General features: G+C 51.5%; 1 protein-coding gene across 5 annotated transcripts in view; it reads left to right on the top strand.

Annotated features, from left to right (window-relative positions):
* RPS6KA2 (ribosomal protein S6 kinase A2) overlaps window positions 1-15,920 on the top strand; it is a 251,982-nt gene that overhangs the window by 214,791 nt on the left and 21,271 nt on the right. For all 5 annotated transcript variants that reach the window (XM_066248033.1, XM_066248036.1, XM_066248037.1 and 2 more), the window contains 3 exons: window positions 7,766-7,854; window positions 8,418-8,482; window positions 9,261-9,363. In XM_066248033.1, the coding sequence (XP_066104130.1) occupies window positions 7,766-7,854; window positions 8,418-8,482; window positions 9,261-9,363 (257 nt within the window). The remainder of the gene's footprint in view (window positions 1-7,765; window positions 7,855-8,417; window positions 8,483-9,260; window positions 9,364-15,920) is intronic.

Below are 15,920 nucleotides of genomic sequence, written 5' to 3'. Positions count from 1 at the left end.
AACCCCCAACACCTGCCAGCACCTTCTATAGTAAACACCCACTGTCAGGAATCCCAACACCTGTCAGCACCTTCTATAGTAAACACCCACTGTCAGGAACCCCAACACCTGTCAGCACCTTCTATAGTAAACACTCACTGTCAGGAATCCCAACACCTGTCAGCACCTTCTATAGTAAACACCCACTGTCAGGAACCCCAACACCTGTCAGCACCTTCTATAGTAAACACCCACTGTGAGGAACCCCCAACACCTGCCAGCACCTTCTATAGTAAACACCCACTGTCAGGAATCCCAACACCTGTCAGCACCTTCTATAGTAAACACCCACTGTCAGGAACCCCAACACCTGCCAACACCTTCTATAGTAAACACCCACTGTGAGGAACTCCAACACCTGCCAGCACCTTCTATAGTAAACACCCACTGTGAGGAACTCCAACACCTGTCAGCACCTTCTATAGTAAACACCCACTGTCAGGAATCCCAACACCTGCCAGCACCTTCTATAGTAAACACCCACTGTCAGGAACCCCAACACCTGCCAACACCTTCTATAGTAAACACCCACTGTCAGGAACCCCCACACCTGTCAGCACCTTCTATAGTAAACACCCACTGTGAGGAACCCAACACCTGCCAGCACCTTCTATAGTAAACACCCACTGTGAGGAACTCCAACACTTGTCAGCACCTTCTATACTAAACACCCACTGTGAGGAACTCCAACACCTGTCAGCACCTTCTATAGTAAACACCCACTGTCAGGAATCCCAACACCTGTCAGCACCTTCTATAGTAAACACCCACTGTGAGGAACTCCAACACCTGTCAGCACCTTCTATAGTAAACACCCACTGTCAGGAATCCCAACACCTGCCAGCACCTTCTATAGTAAACACCCACTGTCAGGAACCCCAACACCTGCCAACACCTTCTATAGTAAACACCCACTGTCAGGAACCCAACACCTGTCAGCACCTTCTATAGTAAACACCCACTGTCAGGAACCCCCACACCTGTCAGCACCTTCTATAGTAAACACCCACTGTGAGGAACCCCCACACCTGTCAGCACCTTCTATAGTAAACACCCACTGTCAGGAACCCAACACCTGTCAGCACCTTCTATAGTAAACACCCACTGTCAGGAACCCCCACACCTGTCAGCACCTTCTATAGTAAACACCCACTGTCAGGAACCCCCACACCTGTCAGCACCTTCTATAGTAAACACCCACTGTCAGGAACCCCCACACCTGTCAGCACCTTCTATAGTAAACACCCACTGTGAGGAACCCAACACCTGCCAGCACCTTCTATAGTAAACACCCACTGTGAGGAACCCCAACACCTGCCAGCACCTTCTATAGTAAACACCCACTGTCAGGAATCCCAACACCTGTCAGCACCTTCTATAGTAAACACCCACTGTCAGGAACCCCAACACCTGTCAGCACCTTCTATAGTAAACACCCACTGTGAGGAACCCCCACACCTGTCAGCACCTTCTATAGTAAACACCCACTGTCAGGAATCCCAACACCTGTCAGCACCTTCTATAGTAAACACCCACTGTCAGGAACCCCCAACACCTGCCAGCACCTTCTACACTAAACACCCACTGTCAGGAACCCCCAACACCTGCCAACACCTTCTATAGTAAACACCCACTGTCAGGAATCCCAACACCTGCCAGCACCTTCTATAGTAAACACCCACTGTCAGGAACCCCAACACCTGCCAACACCTTCTATAGTAAACACCCACTGTCAGGAACCCCCACACCTGTGAGCACCTTCTATAGTAAACACCCACTGTGAGGAACCCCAACACCTGTCAGCACCTTCTACACTAAACACCCACTGTCAGGAACCCCCAACACCTGTCAGCACCTTCTATAGTAAACACCCACTGTCAGGAACCCCAACACCTGTCAGCACCTTCTATAGTAAACACCCACTGTCAGGAACCCCAACACCTGTCAGCACCTTCTATAGTAAACACTCACTGTGAAGAACCCAACACCTGCCAGCACCTTCTATAGTAAACACCCACTGTCAGGAATCCCAACACCTGTCAGCACCTTCTATAGTAAACACCCACTGTCAGGAATCCCAACACCTGTCAGCACCTTCTATAGTAAACACCCACTGTCAGGAACCCCCAACACCTGACAGCACCTTCTATAGTAAACACCCACTGTGAGGAACCCAACACCTGCCAGCACCTTCTATAGTAAACACCCACTGTGAGGAACCCCAACACCTGCCAGCACCTTCTATAGTAAACACCCACTGTCAGGAATCCCAACACCTGTCAGCACCTTCTATAGTAAACACCCACTGTGCGGAACCCCCACACCTGTCAGCACCTTCTATAGTAAACACCCACTGTGAAGAACCCAACACCTGTCAGCACCTTCTATACTAAACACCCACTGTCAGGAATCCCAACACCTGTCAGCACCTTCTATAGTAAACACCCACTGTGAGGAACCCCCAACACCTGTCAGCACCTTCTATAGTAAACACCCACTGTCAGGAACCCCAACACCTGTCAGCACCTTCTATAGTAAACACCCACTGTGAGGAACCCCCAACACCTGTCAGCACCTTCTATAGTAAACACCCACTGTGAGGAACTCCCAACACCTGACAGCACCTTCTATAGTAAACACCCACTGTCAGGAATCCCAACACCTGCCAGCACCTTCTATAGTAAACACCCACTGTCAGGAACCCCAACACCTGTCAGCACCTTCTATAGTAAACACCCACTGTGAGGAACTCCAACACCTGCCAGCACCTTCTATAGTAAACACCCACTGTGAGGAACCCAACACCTGCCAGCACCTTCTATAGTAAACACCCACTGTCAGGAACCCCCAACATCTGTCAGCACCTTCTATAGTAAACACCCACTGTCAGGAACCCCCAACATCTGTCAGCACCTTCTATAGTAAACACCCACTGTCAGGAACCCCCAACACCTGTTAGCACCTTCTATAGTAAACACCCACTGTCAGGAATCCCAACACCTGTCAGCACCTTCTATAGTAAACACCCACTGTCAGGAACCCCCAACACCTGTCAGCACTTTCTATAGTAAACACCCACTGTGAGGAACCCAACACCTGCCAGCACCTTCTATAGTAAACACCCACTGTGCGGAACCCCCACACCTGTCAGCACCTTCTATAGTAAACACCCACTGTCAGGAATCCCAACACCTGTCAGCACCTTCTATAGTAAACACCCACTGTGAGGAACCCCCAACACCTGTCAGCACCTTCTATAGTAAACACCCACTGTCAGGAACCCCAACACCTGTCAGCACCTTATATAGTAAACACCCACTGTGAGGAACCCCCAACACCTGTCAGCACCTTCTATAGTAAACACCCACTGTGAGGAACTCCAACACCTGCCAGCACCTTCTATAGTAAACACCCACTGTCAGGAATCCCAACACCTGCCAGCACCTTCTATAGTAAACACCCACTGTCAGGAACCCCAACACCTGTCAGCACCTTCTATAGTAAACACCCACTGTCAGGAACCCCAACACCTGTCAGCACCTTCTATAGTAAACACCCACTGTCAGGAACCCCAACACCTGCCAGCACCTTCTATAGTAAACACCCACTGTCAGGAATCCCAACACCTGTCAGCACCTTCTATAGTAAACACCCACTGTCAGGAACCTCAACACCTGTCAGCACCTTCTATAGTAAACACCCACTGTGAGGAACCCCCAACACCTGCCAGCACCTTCTATAGTAAACACCCACTGTCAGGAATCCCAACACCTGTCAGCACCTTCTATAGTAAACACCCACTGTCAGGAACCCCAACACCTGTCAGCACCTTCTATAGTAAACACCCACTGTCAGGAATCCCAACACCTGTCAGCACCTTCTATAGTAAACACCCACTGTCAGGAACCCCGACACCTGTCAGCACCTTCTATAGTAAACACCCACTGTGAGGAACCCCCAACACCTGCCAGCACCTTCTATAGTAAACACCCACTGTCAGGAACCCCAACACCTGTCAGCACCTTCTATAGTAAACACCCACTGTCAGGAACCCCAACACCTGCCAACACCTTCTATAGTAAACACCCACTGTGAGGAACCCAACACCTGCCAGCACCTTCTATAGTAAACACCCACTGTGAGGAACCCCCAACACCTGCCAGCACCTTCTATAGTAAACACCCACTGTCAGGAATCCCAACACCTGTCAGCACCTTCTATAGTAAACACCCACTGTCAGGAACCCCAACACCTGTCAGCACCTTCTATAGTAAACACCCACTGTGAGGAACCCCCACACCTGTCAGCACCTTCTATAGTAAACACCCACTGTCAGGAATCCCAACACCTGTCAGCACCTTCTATAGTAAACACCCACTGTCAGGAACCCCCAACACCTGCCAGCACCTTCTACACTAAACACCCACTGTCAGGAACCCCCAACACCTGCCAACACCTTCTATAGTAAACACCCACTGTGAGGAACCCCCAACACCTGTCAGCACTTTCTATAGTAAACACCCACTGTCAGGAATCCCAACACCTGTCAGCACCTTCTATAGTAAACACCCACTGTCAGGAACCCCCAACACCTGTCAGCACCTTCTATAGTAAACACCCACTGTTAGGAACTCCCAACACCTGTCAGCACTTTCTACACTAAACACCCACTGTGAGGAACCCCAACACCTGCCAGCACCTTCTATAGTAAACACCCACTGTCAGGAACCCCCAACATCTGTCAGCACCTTCTATAGTAAACACCCACTGTCAGGAACCCCCAACATCTGTCAGCACCTTCTATAGTAAACACCCACTGTCAGGAACCCCCAACACCTGTTAGCACCTTCTATAGTAAACACCCACTGTCAGGAATCCCAACACCTGTCAGCACCTTCTATAGTAAACACCCACTGTCAGGAACCCCCAACACCTGTCAGCACCTTCTATAGTAAACACCCACTGTGAGGACCCCCAACACCTGTCAGCACCTTCTACACTAAACACCCACTGTCAGGAACCCCCAACACCTGTCAGCACCTTCTACACTAAACACCCACTGTCAGGAACCCCCAACACCTGCCAGCACCTTCTACACTAAACACCCACTGTCAGGAACCCCCAACACCTGCCAGCACCTTCTACACTAAACACCCACTGTCAGGAACCCCCAACACCTGCCAGCACCTTCTACACTAAACACCCACTGTCAGGAACCCCCAACACCTGCCAGCACCTTCTGATATCAAGAGCCAGCCTTGGAAACCAGCCTCCTTTAGAAGCTGTCAGCAATAATGACCCCACAGTGGATGAAGTTAATGACCAACCATGAACGGGGCTGTCTGGGACTGGGGTGGACTCTTCCCCCACAGACAGGGTGTCCATCAAGAAGAACCCGCTAAGCTGTTCGACGGCAGGGTTTTAGGGTGTGATGATTGGTGACCTTCAGAAGCAAGGCCACAATCAGCGGGGACAGAGGACTTAGAGGCTCCAGACAGCACAGAGCGGGGTTTCCTCCCTTTCTCCACCGCTGACAGCATTCGTGCAGACCCCCGAGTTCCCCTGCCTGACGGGGCGGCTCCATGTCGCCACCTGACGAAGTACAAACATACTGTCCTCCTTCTCGTGGGGAATCATCTACCAGGAAATGGGTTTTGTCCTGGGTGCCCCAGAAGCAGTCTGACTGACCCCAGCCCGGGCCCCGCTGTGGCGGCTGCGGGAGGAGCGGGGTCCGTCTGAGCAGCTGTCCGGGGTGCTCCAGGAGGGGGGCGGTGTGGGGGTGCCTGGGAGTGGGGACCAAGTCTGTGTCTCCGGGGAGGGGCGGGCAGTGAGCGGAGGGGCGTCCTGATGCCGCTGGTCCTCACCGCCTGCTCTCCCAACCCAGCAAGTGGACGCATAACCTTTATAAACCCAGAGGCCTCCAACGAGCTTGGGTTCTTGTAGATTCCGTCACCATAGCAATGGAAGGGGAGAGGGTGCGTACACTGTGGGCTGGATGACACCTGAGGACCGCTCCCTTGTTGCTGTGGCGATGACCTCCGTCCCTCTGCACGTTCAAGGGAATGAGATTTTGCGTTTTCCTGAAGCTGCAGTGGTTCCCTCCAGCAAATCCCAGGCGTGGACTTGTGACCGATCCCTTGGGAGTGACAGCATTTCTGAAGGGACGGCTCTCAGAGTGCGACCCCAGGTCCCCAGGCGCCTGAGACCCCCCCTTATGGGGGTGAATGAAGCCCTCCTTCCCCCAACTCCTTCCCGGTTGTGAACAGAGTGACATGAGCCCAGTGGTCTCCCAGCAGCTCAAGAAGAGATTCCCAGAGTGAGGACATTGCCCCAGTTCTCACCAAAGCCTTTCTGTGGCCGTTTTAGAAATCATAGTTAATTCCCAAGTAAACGTCATACTCATGGGACTGTTACGGTTTCATTTTAGTGACTTTTATTTATTTTTTAAAGAAATGATTACACGGCTACTATACAATTTTCTCGGTCTTAATTCCTACCACGGTCTCCAGTGCCCTCACTCACCTTCAAGCAGAAAAGCACCTAAGACCAGAAGGGGCGCTGCTCCCCTGCCCGGTCACTCTGAGAAGATCTCTTAGAGCAGGGCCGCAAAGTGTGAAGAAACGGTCACTGCGGGGCCCGTCACCCTGACCCTGACCCTGACCCTGATTGACCCTGACTGACCCTGACCCTCCCTGACCCTGACCCTGACCCTGACCGACCCTGATCCTGACTGACCTGACCCTGGCTGACCCTGACCCTGACCCTGACTGACCCTGACTGACCCTGACCCTGACCCTGGCTGACCCTGACCCTGACCCTGGCTGACCTGACCCTGGCTGACCCTGACCCTGACTGACCCTGACTGACCCTGACCCTGACCCTGGCTGACCTGACCCTGGCTGACCCTGACCCTGACTGACCCTGGCTGACCCTGACCCTGACCCTGGCTGACCCTGACCCTGACCCTGACTGACCCTGACCCTGACCCTGGCTGACCCTGACCCTGGCTGACCCTGACTGACCTGACCCTGGCTGACCCTGACCCTGGCTGACCCTGGCTGACCCTGACCCTGGCTGACCCTGACCCTGGCTGACTCTGACCCTGGCTGACCCTGACTGACCTGACCCTGACCCTGACCCTGGCTGACCCTGACCCTGGCTGACCCTGGCTGACCCTGACCCTGGCTGACCCTGACTGACCTGACCCTGACCCTGACCCTGGCTGACCCTGACCCTGGCTGACTCTGACCCTGGCTGACTCTGACCCTGGCTGACCCTGACTGACCTGACCCTGACCCTGACCCTGGCTGACCCTGACCCTGACTGACCTGACCCTGGCTGACCCTGACCCTGGCTGACCCTGACTGACCTGACCCTGACTGACCTGACCCTGACCCTGACCCTGACTGACCCTGACCCTGGCTGACCCTGATCCCGACCCTGACCCTGACTGACCTGACCCTGACCCTGAATGACCCTGACCCTGAATGACCTGACCCTGACTGACCTGACCCTGACCCTGACCCTGACCCTGGCTGACCCTGACCCTGGCTGACCCTGACCCTGACCCTGACTGACCTGACCCTGACCCTGACTGACCTGATCCTGACCCTGGCTGACCCTGACCCTGGCTGACCCTGACCCTGACCCTGACTGACCTGATCCTGACCCTGGCTGACCTGACCCTGACCCTGACCCTGGCTGACCTGACCCTGGTCCCGCTCAGGGCCAAGCTGGGCATGCCGCAGTTCCTGAGCGCCGAGGCCCAGAGTCTGCTGCGAGCCCTCTTCAAGCGGAACCCCTGCAACCGGCTGGGTAAGAGGCTGGAGCCGCCGCCCACCCTGGGGACACCAAGGGGACATGCGGGGTCCCCGCCCCCCACCCTCACAGCCCCAGGTCTTGTTCCAGCTCCACTTTCTCCCAAGGTCACTGGAAGCAGAAGTCCGGGTGGGGGGGGTGGGCATGCTCTCACCTACGTCCACGCTCCAAGGACGTCAGGTCCAAAGCGCACAGTCGCCGCCCCAGTGGTGTAAACTCTTTCCTGCAAGTCACTGTTTTTACACACGTGGCGACACTTCTCTCTTCTTCCCGCCCACCCACTCTCTTCCTCCGGAACTCCACAGCGAGGACAGCGCAGGGGAGAAGCTCCCAGATGAATCTCTCTTAACATAGGTGATCTCGGCCTACGGGACGTGACCTCCGAGGTTTCCGTGGTTACCTAGGCACTGGTGTATTTTCATCATACTCTTCACAGAAGGGTTTCCCAGGCTGCCCTTCAGGACCCCTGTCCCGTGGTGTCACCGGCCGGGTGGGGCCTGCACAGCTGCTTCCCCTGCCGCAGCCCCACCCAGCGCTCACTCTGTGTTGCCCTGTGACAGGTGCCGGCAGCGACGGGGTGGAGGAGATCAAGCGTCACCCTTTCTTTGTGACCATAGACTGGAATGTAAGTGGCCACCACGGTGTCCCCCCCATACATACACACACACAGTGACAGGCAGGTGGAGGGCACACCAGCCACTTGCTACAAACAGGAGCTGGGTGTTGACCTGTCCCCTGGACGGACGTGCTCTCAGGGGCTTTCTGAGAGGCCTGGTGTTTCACGGGCACACAGACCAGGGGCCGCCCCCACCCCCAGCTCTGGGCCTGAGATCTGTCAACGTTCTTGCCTGTTAGAGACAGGCTCACGTGGGACTGTAACCACTCCTGCTCACGGGGCCAGAGCAGAGACCCTCCCCAGCCTGCAGGGGCCCTGGGGGGCTCAGAGGGGAGGATGCAGAGTGGGGGGAGAGACCTGGGGGGCGGGTCAGAGAGGGACTCCGGGGGCGGGGGACACTGGGCAGGGCTGCTCAGGCCTCAGTGTTGGGGCCCCAGCCCACCAACCAGAGAGGTCTGGACGCTGGAATGAGGGACAGCCAGTTACCTGGGGTGGAGGCAACACAGTCTGTCCTGCCGGGTTTCCCTTGAAGAGAAAAACTCCACAGCCCAAAGCTAAACACCATAAATGCCCTAAAATGAGGGACACGTCGCATGTCCCCACACCCTTCCCCGTGAACTGCAACTCTGTGTGATCCGACGCCCACCCGTGCATACGTCAGAGCGGGTGAGGTGCTGTGGTCCCTGAGCCCGGAAGCCGTGTGGTCCACACGCCTCTGCGCCCCCCACCCCACGCTCTCGCGTCCCGTGGCCCCCGCGCCCACTCAGCCCTGCTCCCCATCCCACAGAAGCTGTACAGGAAGGAGATCAAGCCGCCCTTCAAGCCCGCGGTGGGCCGGCCCGAGGACACCTTCCACTTTGACCCCGAGTTCACGGCCCGGACGCCCACAGGTGTGTGCCCGCGCCGAGTGGGTGTGACCCTGTGGTTCTTGCCAGCGGTGGGGTCTCCCCACCTGACCAGGGAGGGACAGAGGCCTCGGAGCCAGAGAACCCCAGGTTCAGGGACACTTTCGTGGAAAGTAGTGGTCAGTTCTGTTTGGTTTTAATGTTTTGTCTACTGTGCCATAGGGTTAGGGGTTAGCACCAGAGCTCACTGTCTCCCAGGTGACACCCCCGGTCAACCTTCTGCAGGTGGGATGGCCGCTGTGCCCCACCACCGTTAGGACGTCCAGCCCCAGCCCGCCGGGTGTGATGATGGCTTGAGTGTTCGCTGATGTGTCAGCCCCGGGTGTTATCCCAGTGAGATGGGTACCAGCCCACGTATCGGAGACCGAGCTCCGTCTCTCCGGTGGGAGGGCACTGCTGCTCCACCTCTGCCCTGTTCTCCTTCAGGGCACGTTGCTCTCCCCTCCTCGGTCTGACCGAGCCCCGTCTCTCCGGTGGGAGGATGCTGCTGCTCCATCTCTGCCCTGTTCTCCTTCGGGGCACGCTGCTCTCCCTCCTCGGTCTGACCGAGCCCCGTCTCTCCGGTGGGAGGGTGCTGCAGCTCCACCTCTGCCCTGTTCTCCTTCGGGGCACGCTGCTCTCCCCTCCTCGGTCTGACCGAGCCCCGTCTCTCCGGTGGGAGGGCGCTGCAGCTCCACCTCTGCCCTGTTCTCCTTCGGGGCACGCTGCTCTCCCTCCTCGGTCTGACCGAGCCCCGTCTCTCCGGTGGGAGGGCGCTGCTGCTCCACCTCTGCCCTGTTCTCCTTCGGGGCACGCTGCTCTCCCTCCTCGGTCTGTGCGAGATCTTGGCAGAGGAGAGCCTTTCGCCCCCGGTCTGTTACGGACGATGCAGATGTCTCCTCCCCACCGGAGACTTGTCCTTTCGTGTCGGTCAGGGACCTGAACCGGCCCCAGTCCCCCAGCGGGCGGGCTTCTGAACCCATCGTGCAGCACCTGGAGCCGTCAGAGTGGATGGGAGGCGCTCGCTCCCTCCCCGCCACAGGGGACCGGAGGCCTCTCCTGCACGTCCCCCGCAGAGCTGAGTGCCTGCGCTGTGCGCAGAGCCCTGTGGGCCGGCGGGGCGCAGGGTGGGAGTGCAGGACGGGTCCTCCGTTCTCTGCTTCAGCACCTATAGCACGCTGAACCTCGACCCTCAGAGCTGGGCTCCATTTCCATGGGTCGCAGTGCTTACGATTCCACCCCAAGGTCCATGGTGGCTTTTTGTCTCAGTCTGCAGTGGGCAGGGGTGGGGGGTTGTTGTTAAGAATAGTATGTTATGAGGAGGGAAAAAGATGGCAGCAGAGTAGGCGGACACACAGACGCCCAGCTCTCACCACCAAACTGGAATACAAATCAATTTAGGAAAAATCAGCATGAAAAAGCAACTCTGAACTGCAAGAACAGCTCTCAAAAACCAAGGAGCAAAGAAGAAGCCACAACAAACCTGGTAGGGAGTGCCTGAATCTCCCCTGCTTACAGAAACAGAGGGGAGGGTGAGGCTGAGAGCCCAGAGGGGATCTCACTCCAGGGAAAAGAGCAGAAAATACTGCTCACAGCCACTTGCCTGGCGACCAGGGAGCGAGGTGTGTTGAAAAGACCAGCTTATCTCCCAAGTGGGAAGGACAGGGAGAGGGACAGAATGTGAGGGGCTAAGGAATGCAGGAAAGGAACTAAAAAAGCTGACTCATCCGTGCTGGAGGCGGCCATAGCTGGGGGAGGGACTGAACCTTTCACAAAACAGAGCTGAAGTGCTTCCGGATCAGAGATCTCCAGACATCTATCCAGCTCCAATCAGCGCAACAAGACACAGCTGAAAACAAGAAGTGGGGAGGAGGGGCAGTAACTCAGGTCTCCATGGAGATCTGAGATACACCTCCCCCTACTGAAGCTGAGAAAACACCCTGCCCCCAGTGAGATTAGCTGGCTAAAGAGGACTTCAGAGTCTCAGGTTACACCCATCGCATTCCTGGATACAGTTTCAAGGAAGCCCCCTGCTGAGATCAGTAAACAAGACTATCACCTGTTAAGAAAACAAATCAAGACTTCAAAGCTGCCCAAATCCAAAAGTGGATTACAGATAACAGCTGATACCAACCCAAGAAAACCTAGAAATAACACAACTAAAAACTGGAGGCAGACAACACCAAGTCTAGACTCAACCAACTCTACAAATAAAACAAAAAGAGGATGAAAAGACAAAGGAGTGCAATCCAAATGAAACCACAAGAGACACCTTCAAGAGATGAACTGAGTGATATGGAAATAAACTTCCAGATGCAGAGTTCAAAATAATGATTGTAAGGATGCTTAGGGATCTTAGAACAACAATGGATGGTCATTATGAACACCTAAATAAAGAAATAGCAAGTATAAAAAAGAATCAGTCAGAGATGAGAAATACAATATCAGAAATAAAGACCACAATGGAAGGAATTAAAAACAGGATAGATAGAGCAGAGGATCGAATCAGCGAGTTAGAGGACAACTGGAATGAAGGCATGAAAGCAGAGAAGAAAAGAGAGACTCAAAGTCAGAGGAGGCCCTGGCCGGTTGGCTCAGCGGTAGAGCGTCGGCCTGGTGTGTGGGGGATCTGGGTTCGATTCCCGGCCAGGGCACACAGGAGAAGTGCCCATTCACTTCTTCACCCCCCCCTTCCTCTCTGTCTCTCTCTTCCCCTCTTGTAGCCAAGGCTCCATTCGAGCAAAGATGGCCCGGGCGCTGGGGATGGCTCCTTGGCCTCTGCCCCAGGCGCTAGAGTGGCTCTGGTCGCGGCAGAGTGATGCCCCAGAGGGGCAGAGCATCGCCCCCTGGTGGGCAGAGCGTCGCCCCTTGTGGGCGTGCCGGGTGGATCCTGGTCGGGCGCATGCGGGAGTCTGTCTGACTGTCTCTCCCCGTTTCCAGCTTCTATTTAAATAAATAAATAAGTCAGAGGAAACTCTTAGAGAGCTCTGTGACAACATGAAGAGAAATAACATCCGCATCATAGGGATTCCTGAAGAAGAAGAAAAAGAACAAGGGATAGAGACTTTGTTCAATCCCATATCATAGCTGAAAACTTCCCTAAATTAATGCAAGAGAAACTCTCACAAGTCTAAGAAGCACAGAGGACTCCATTAAAGAGAAACCCAAAGAAACCTACACCAAGACACATCATAATTAAAATACCAAAGCTAAGCGATAAAGAGAAAATATTAAAAGCTGCAAGAGAAAAAAAAGTTATCACCTACAAAGGAGCCCCCATAAGGATGACATCTGACTTCTCAACAGAAACACTTGAGGCCAGAAGGGAATGGCAAGAAATATTCAAAGTAATGCAGAACAAGAACCTACAACCAAGACTACTTTATCCAGCAAGGCTATCGTTTAAAATCGAAGGAGAAATAAAAAGCTTCCCAGACAAAAAACAACTCAAGGAATTCATTACAACCAAACCAATGCTGCAGGAAATGTTAAGGGGCCTGTTGTAAACAGATCAAAGTGGAAAAAGAATATAGCAAAAAAGGAATACACCTTTAAAGAAGAAAATGGCAATAAACAACTACATATCAATAATAACCTTAAATGTAAATGGATTAAATGATCCACTCAAAAGACATAGGGTAGCTGCGTGGATAAGAAAACAGGACCCGGAGAGAAGATGGCAGCGGAGTAGGCAAATGCACAGACACCCAGCTCTCAACACCAAACTGGAATACAAATCAATTTAGAATAAATCAGCATGAAAAACCAACACTGAACTGCAAGAACAGCTCTCAAAAACCAAGGAGCAAGAGAAGCCACAATAATCCTGGTAAGGAGTGCCTGAATCTCCTCTGCTTACAGGAAGGGAAGGAGGGGGGTGAGGCTGAGAGCCCAGAGAGGATTTCACAGAGGAAAAAGAGCAGAAACTACTGCTCACAGCCACTTACCTGGCGACCAGGGAGCAAGGTGGGTTGAAAAGACCAGCTTATCTCCCAAGTGGAAAAGACAGGGAGAGGGACAGACTGTGAGGGGCTAAGGTATGCAAGAAACAAAATAAACAAGCTGACTCATCCGTGCTGGAGGCGGCCATAGCTGGGGGAGGGACTGAACCTTTCACAAAACAGAGCTGAAGTGCTTCCGGATCAGAGATCTCCGGACATCTATCCAGCTCCAATCAGCACAACAAGACACAGCTGAAAACAAGAAGTGGGGAGGAGGGGCAGTAACTCAGGTCTCCATGGAGATCTGAGATACACCTCCCCCTACTGAAGCTGAGAAAACACCCTGCCCCCAGTGAGATTAGCTGGCTAAAGAGGACTTCAGCGTCTCAGGTTACACCCACAGCATTCCTGGATACAGTTTCAAGGAAGCCCCCTGCTGAGATCAGTTAACAAGACTATCACCTGTTAAGAAAACAAACAAATCAAGACTTCAAAGCTACCCAAATCCGAAAGTGGATTACAAATAATAGCTGATACCAACCCACGAAGACCTAAAAATAACACAACTGAAAACTGGAGGCAGACAACACCAAGCCTAGACTCAATCAACTCTACAAATAAAAAAAAGAAGAAGAAGATGAGAAAACAAAGGAGTGCAATCCAAATGAAACCACAAGAGACACTTTCGAGAGATGAACTGAGTGATATGGAAATAATCAAACTTCCAGATGCGGAGTTCAAAATAATGATTGTAAGGATGCTTAGGGATCTTAGAACAACAATGGAGGGGGAGTTTGAAAACCTAAATAAAGAAATAGCAAGTATAAAAAAGAATCAGTTGGAGACGACAAATACAATATCAGAAATAAAGACCACAATGGAAGGAATTAAAAACAGGATAGATAGAGCAGAGGATCGAATCAGCGAGTTAGAAGACAACTGGAATGAAGGCATGAAAGCAGAGAAGAAAAGAGAAAAAAGACTCAAAAAGTCAGAGGAAACTCTTAGAGAGCTCTGTGACAACATGAAGAGAAATAACATCCGCATCATAGGGGTTCCTGAAGAAGAAGAAAAAGAACAAGGGATAGAGACTTTGTTCAATCATATCATAGCTGAAAACTTCCCTAAATTAATGCAAGAGAAACTCTCACAAATCTAAGAAGCACAGAGGACTCCATTAAAGAGAAACCCAAAGAAACCTACACCAAGACACATCATAATTAAAATACCAAAGCTAAGCGATAAAGAGAAAATATTAAAAGCTGCAAGAGAAAAAAAGTTATCACCTACAAAGGAGCCCCCATAAGGATGACATCTGACTTCTCAACAGAAACACTTGAGGCCAGAAGGGAATGGCAAGAAATATTCAAAGTAATGCAGAACAAGAACCTACAACCAAGACTACTTTATCCAGCAAGGCTATCGTTTAAAATTGAAGGAGAAATAAAAAGCTTCCCAGACAAAGAACAACTCAAGGAATTCATTACAACCAAACCAATGCTGCAGGAAATATTAAGGGGCCTGGTGTAAACAGATAAAGTGGGAAAAGAATACAGAAAAAAAAAAAAAAGGAATACACCTTTAAAGAAGAAAATGGCAATAAACAACTACATATCAATAATAACCTTAAATGTAAATGGATTAAATGATCCAATCAAAAGACATAGGGTAGCTGCATGGATAAGAAAACAGGACCCATATATATGTTGTCTACAAGAGACACACCTTAGAACAAAAGACACACACAGATTGAAGGTAAAAGGATGGAAAAAAACGTTTCATGCAAACGGAAATGAAAAAAAAGCTGGGGTAGCAATACTTATATCAGACAAATTGGACTTTAAAACAAAGGATATAGTAAGAGATAAAGAAGGCCACTACATAATGATAAAGGGAGTAATCCAACAGGAAGATATAACTATTATAAATATCTATGCACCTAATATAGGAGCACCCAAATATATAAAACAGACTTTGATGGATTTAAAGGGCGAGATCAACAGCAATACTATAATAGTAGGGGATTTCAATACCCCACTAACATCACTAGATAGATCCTCAAGAAAGAAAATTAACAAAGAAACAGCAGACTTATTGGAAACACTAGATCAACTCGATTTAATAGATATCTTCAGAACCTTTCACCCTAAAGCAGCAGAATATACATTCTTTTGAAGTGCTCATGGTACATTCTCTAAGATAGACCACATGTTAGGGCACAAAAGTGCTCTCAACAAATTTAAGAAGACGGAAATCATATCAAGCACTTTCTCCGATCACAACGGCATGAAACTAGAAATGAATCACAGCAGAAAAGCTCAAAAATTCTCAAACACATGGAAACTAAATAGCAGGGTGTTAAATAATGAATGGATTAAGAATGAGATCAAAGAAGAAATAAAGAAATTCCTAGAAACGAATGACAATGAGCATACAACAACTCAAAATTTATGGGACACAGCGAAAGCAGTGCTGAGAGGGAAGTTCATAGCACTACAGGCACACTTTCAGAAGCTAGAAAAAGCTCAAATAAACAACTTAACCCTGCATCTAAAAGAATTAGAAAAAGAACAGCAAGTAAAGCCCAAATGTAGTAGAAGGAAGGAAATAATAAAGATCAGA

The sequence above is a fragment of the Saccopteryx bilineata genome, chromosome 12 (genome assembly GCF_036850765.1).
Source record: "Saccopteryx bilineata isolate mSacBil1 chromosome 12, mSacBil1_pri_phased_curated, whole genome shotgun sequence".
In the NCBI taxonomy this organism is placed as follows: domain Eukaryota; kingdom Metazoa; phylum Chordata; class Mammalia; order Chiroptera; family Emballonuridae; genus Saccopteryx; species Saccopteryx bilineata.
This window is presented reverse-complemented; position numbering and strand designations above follow the sequence as displayed.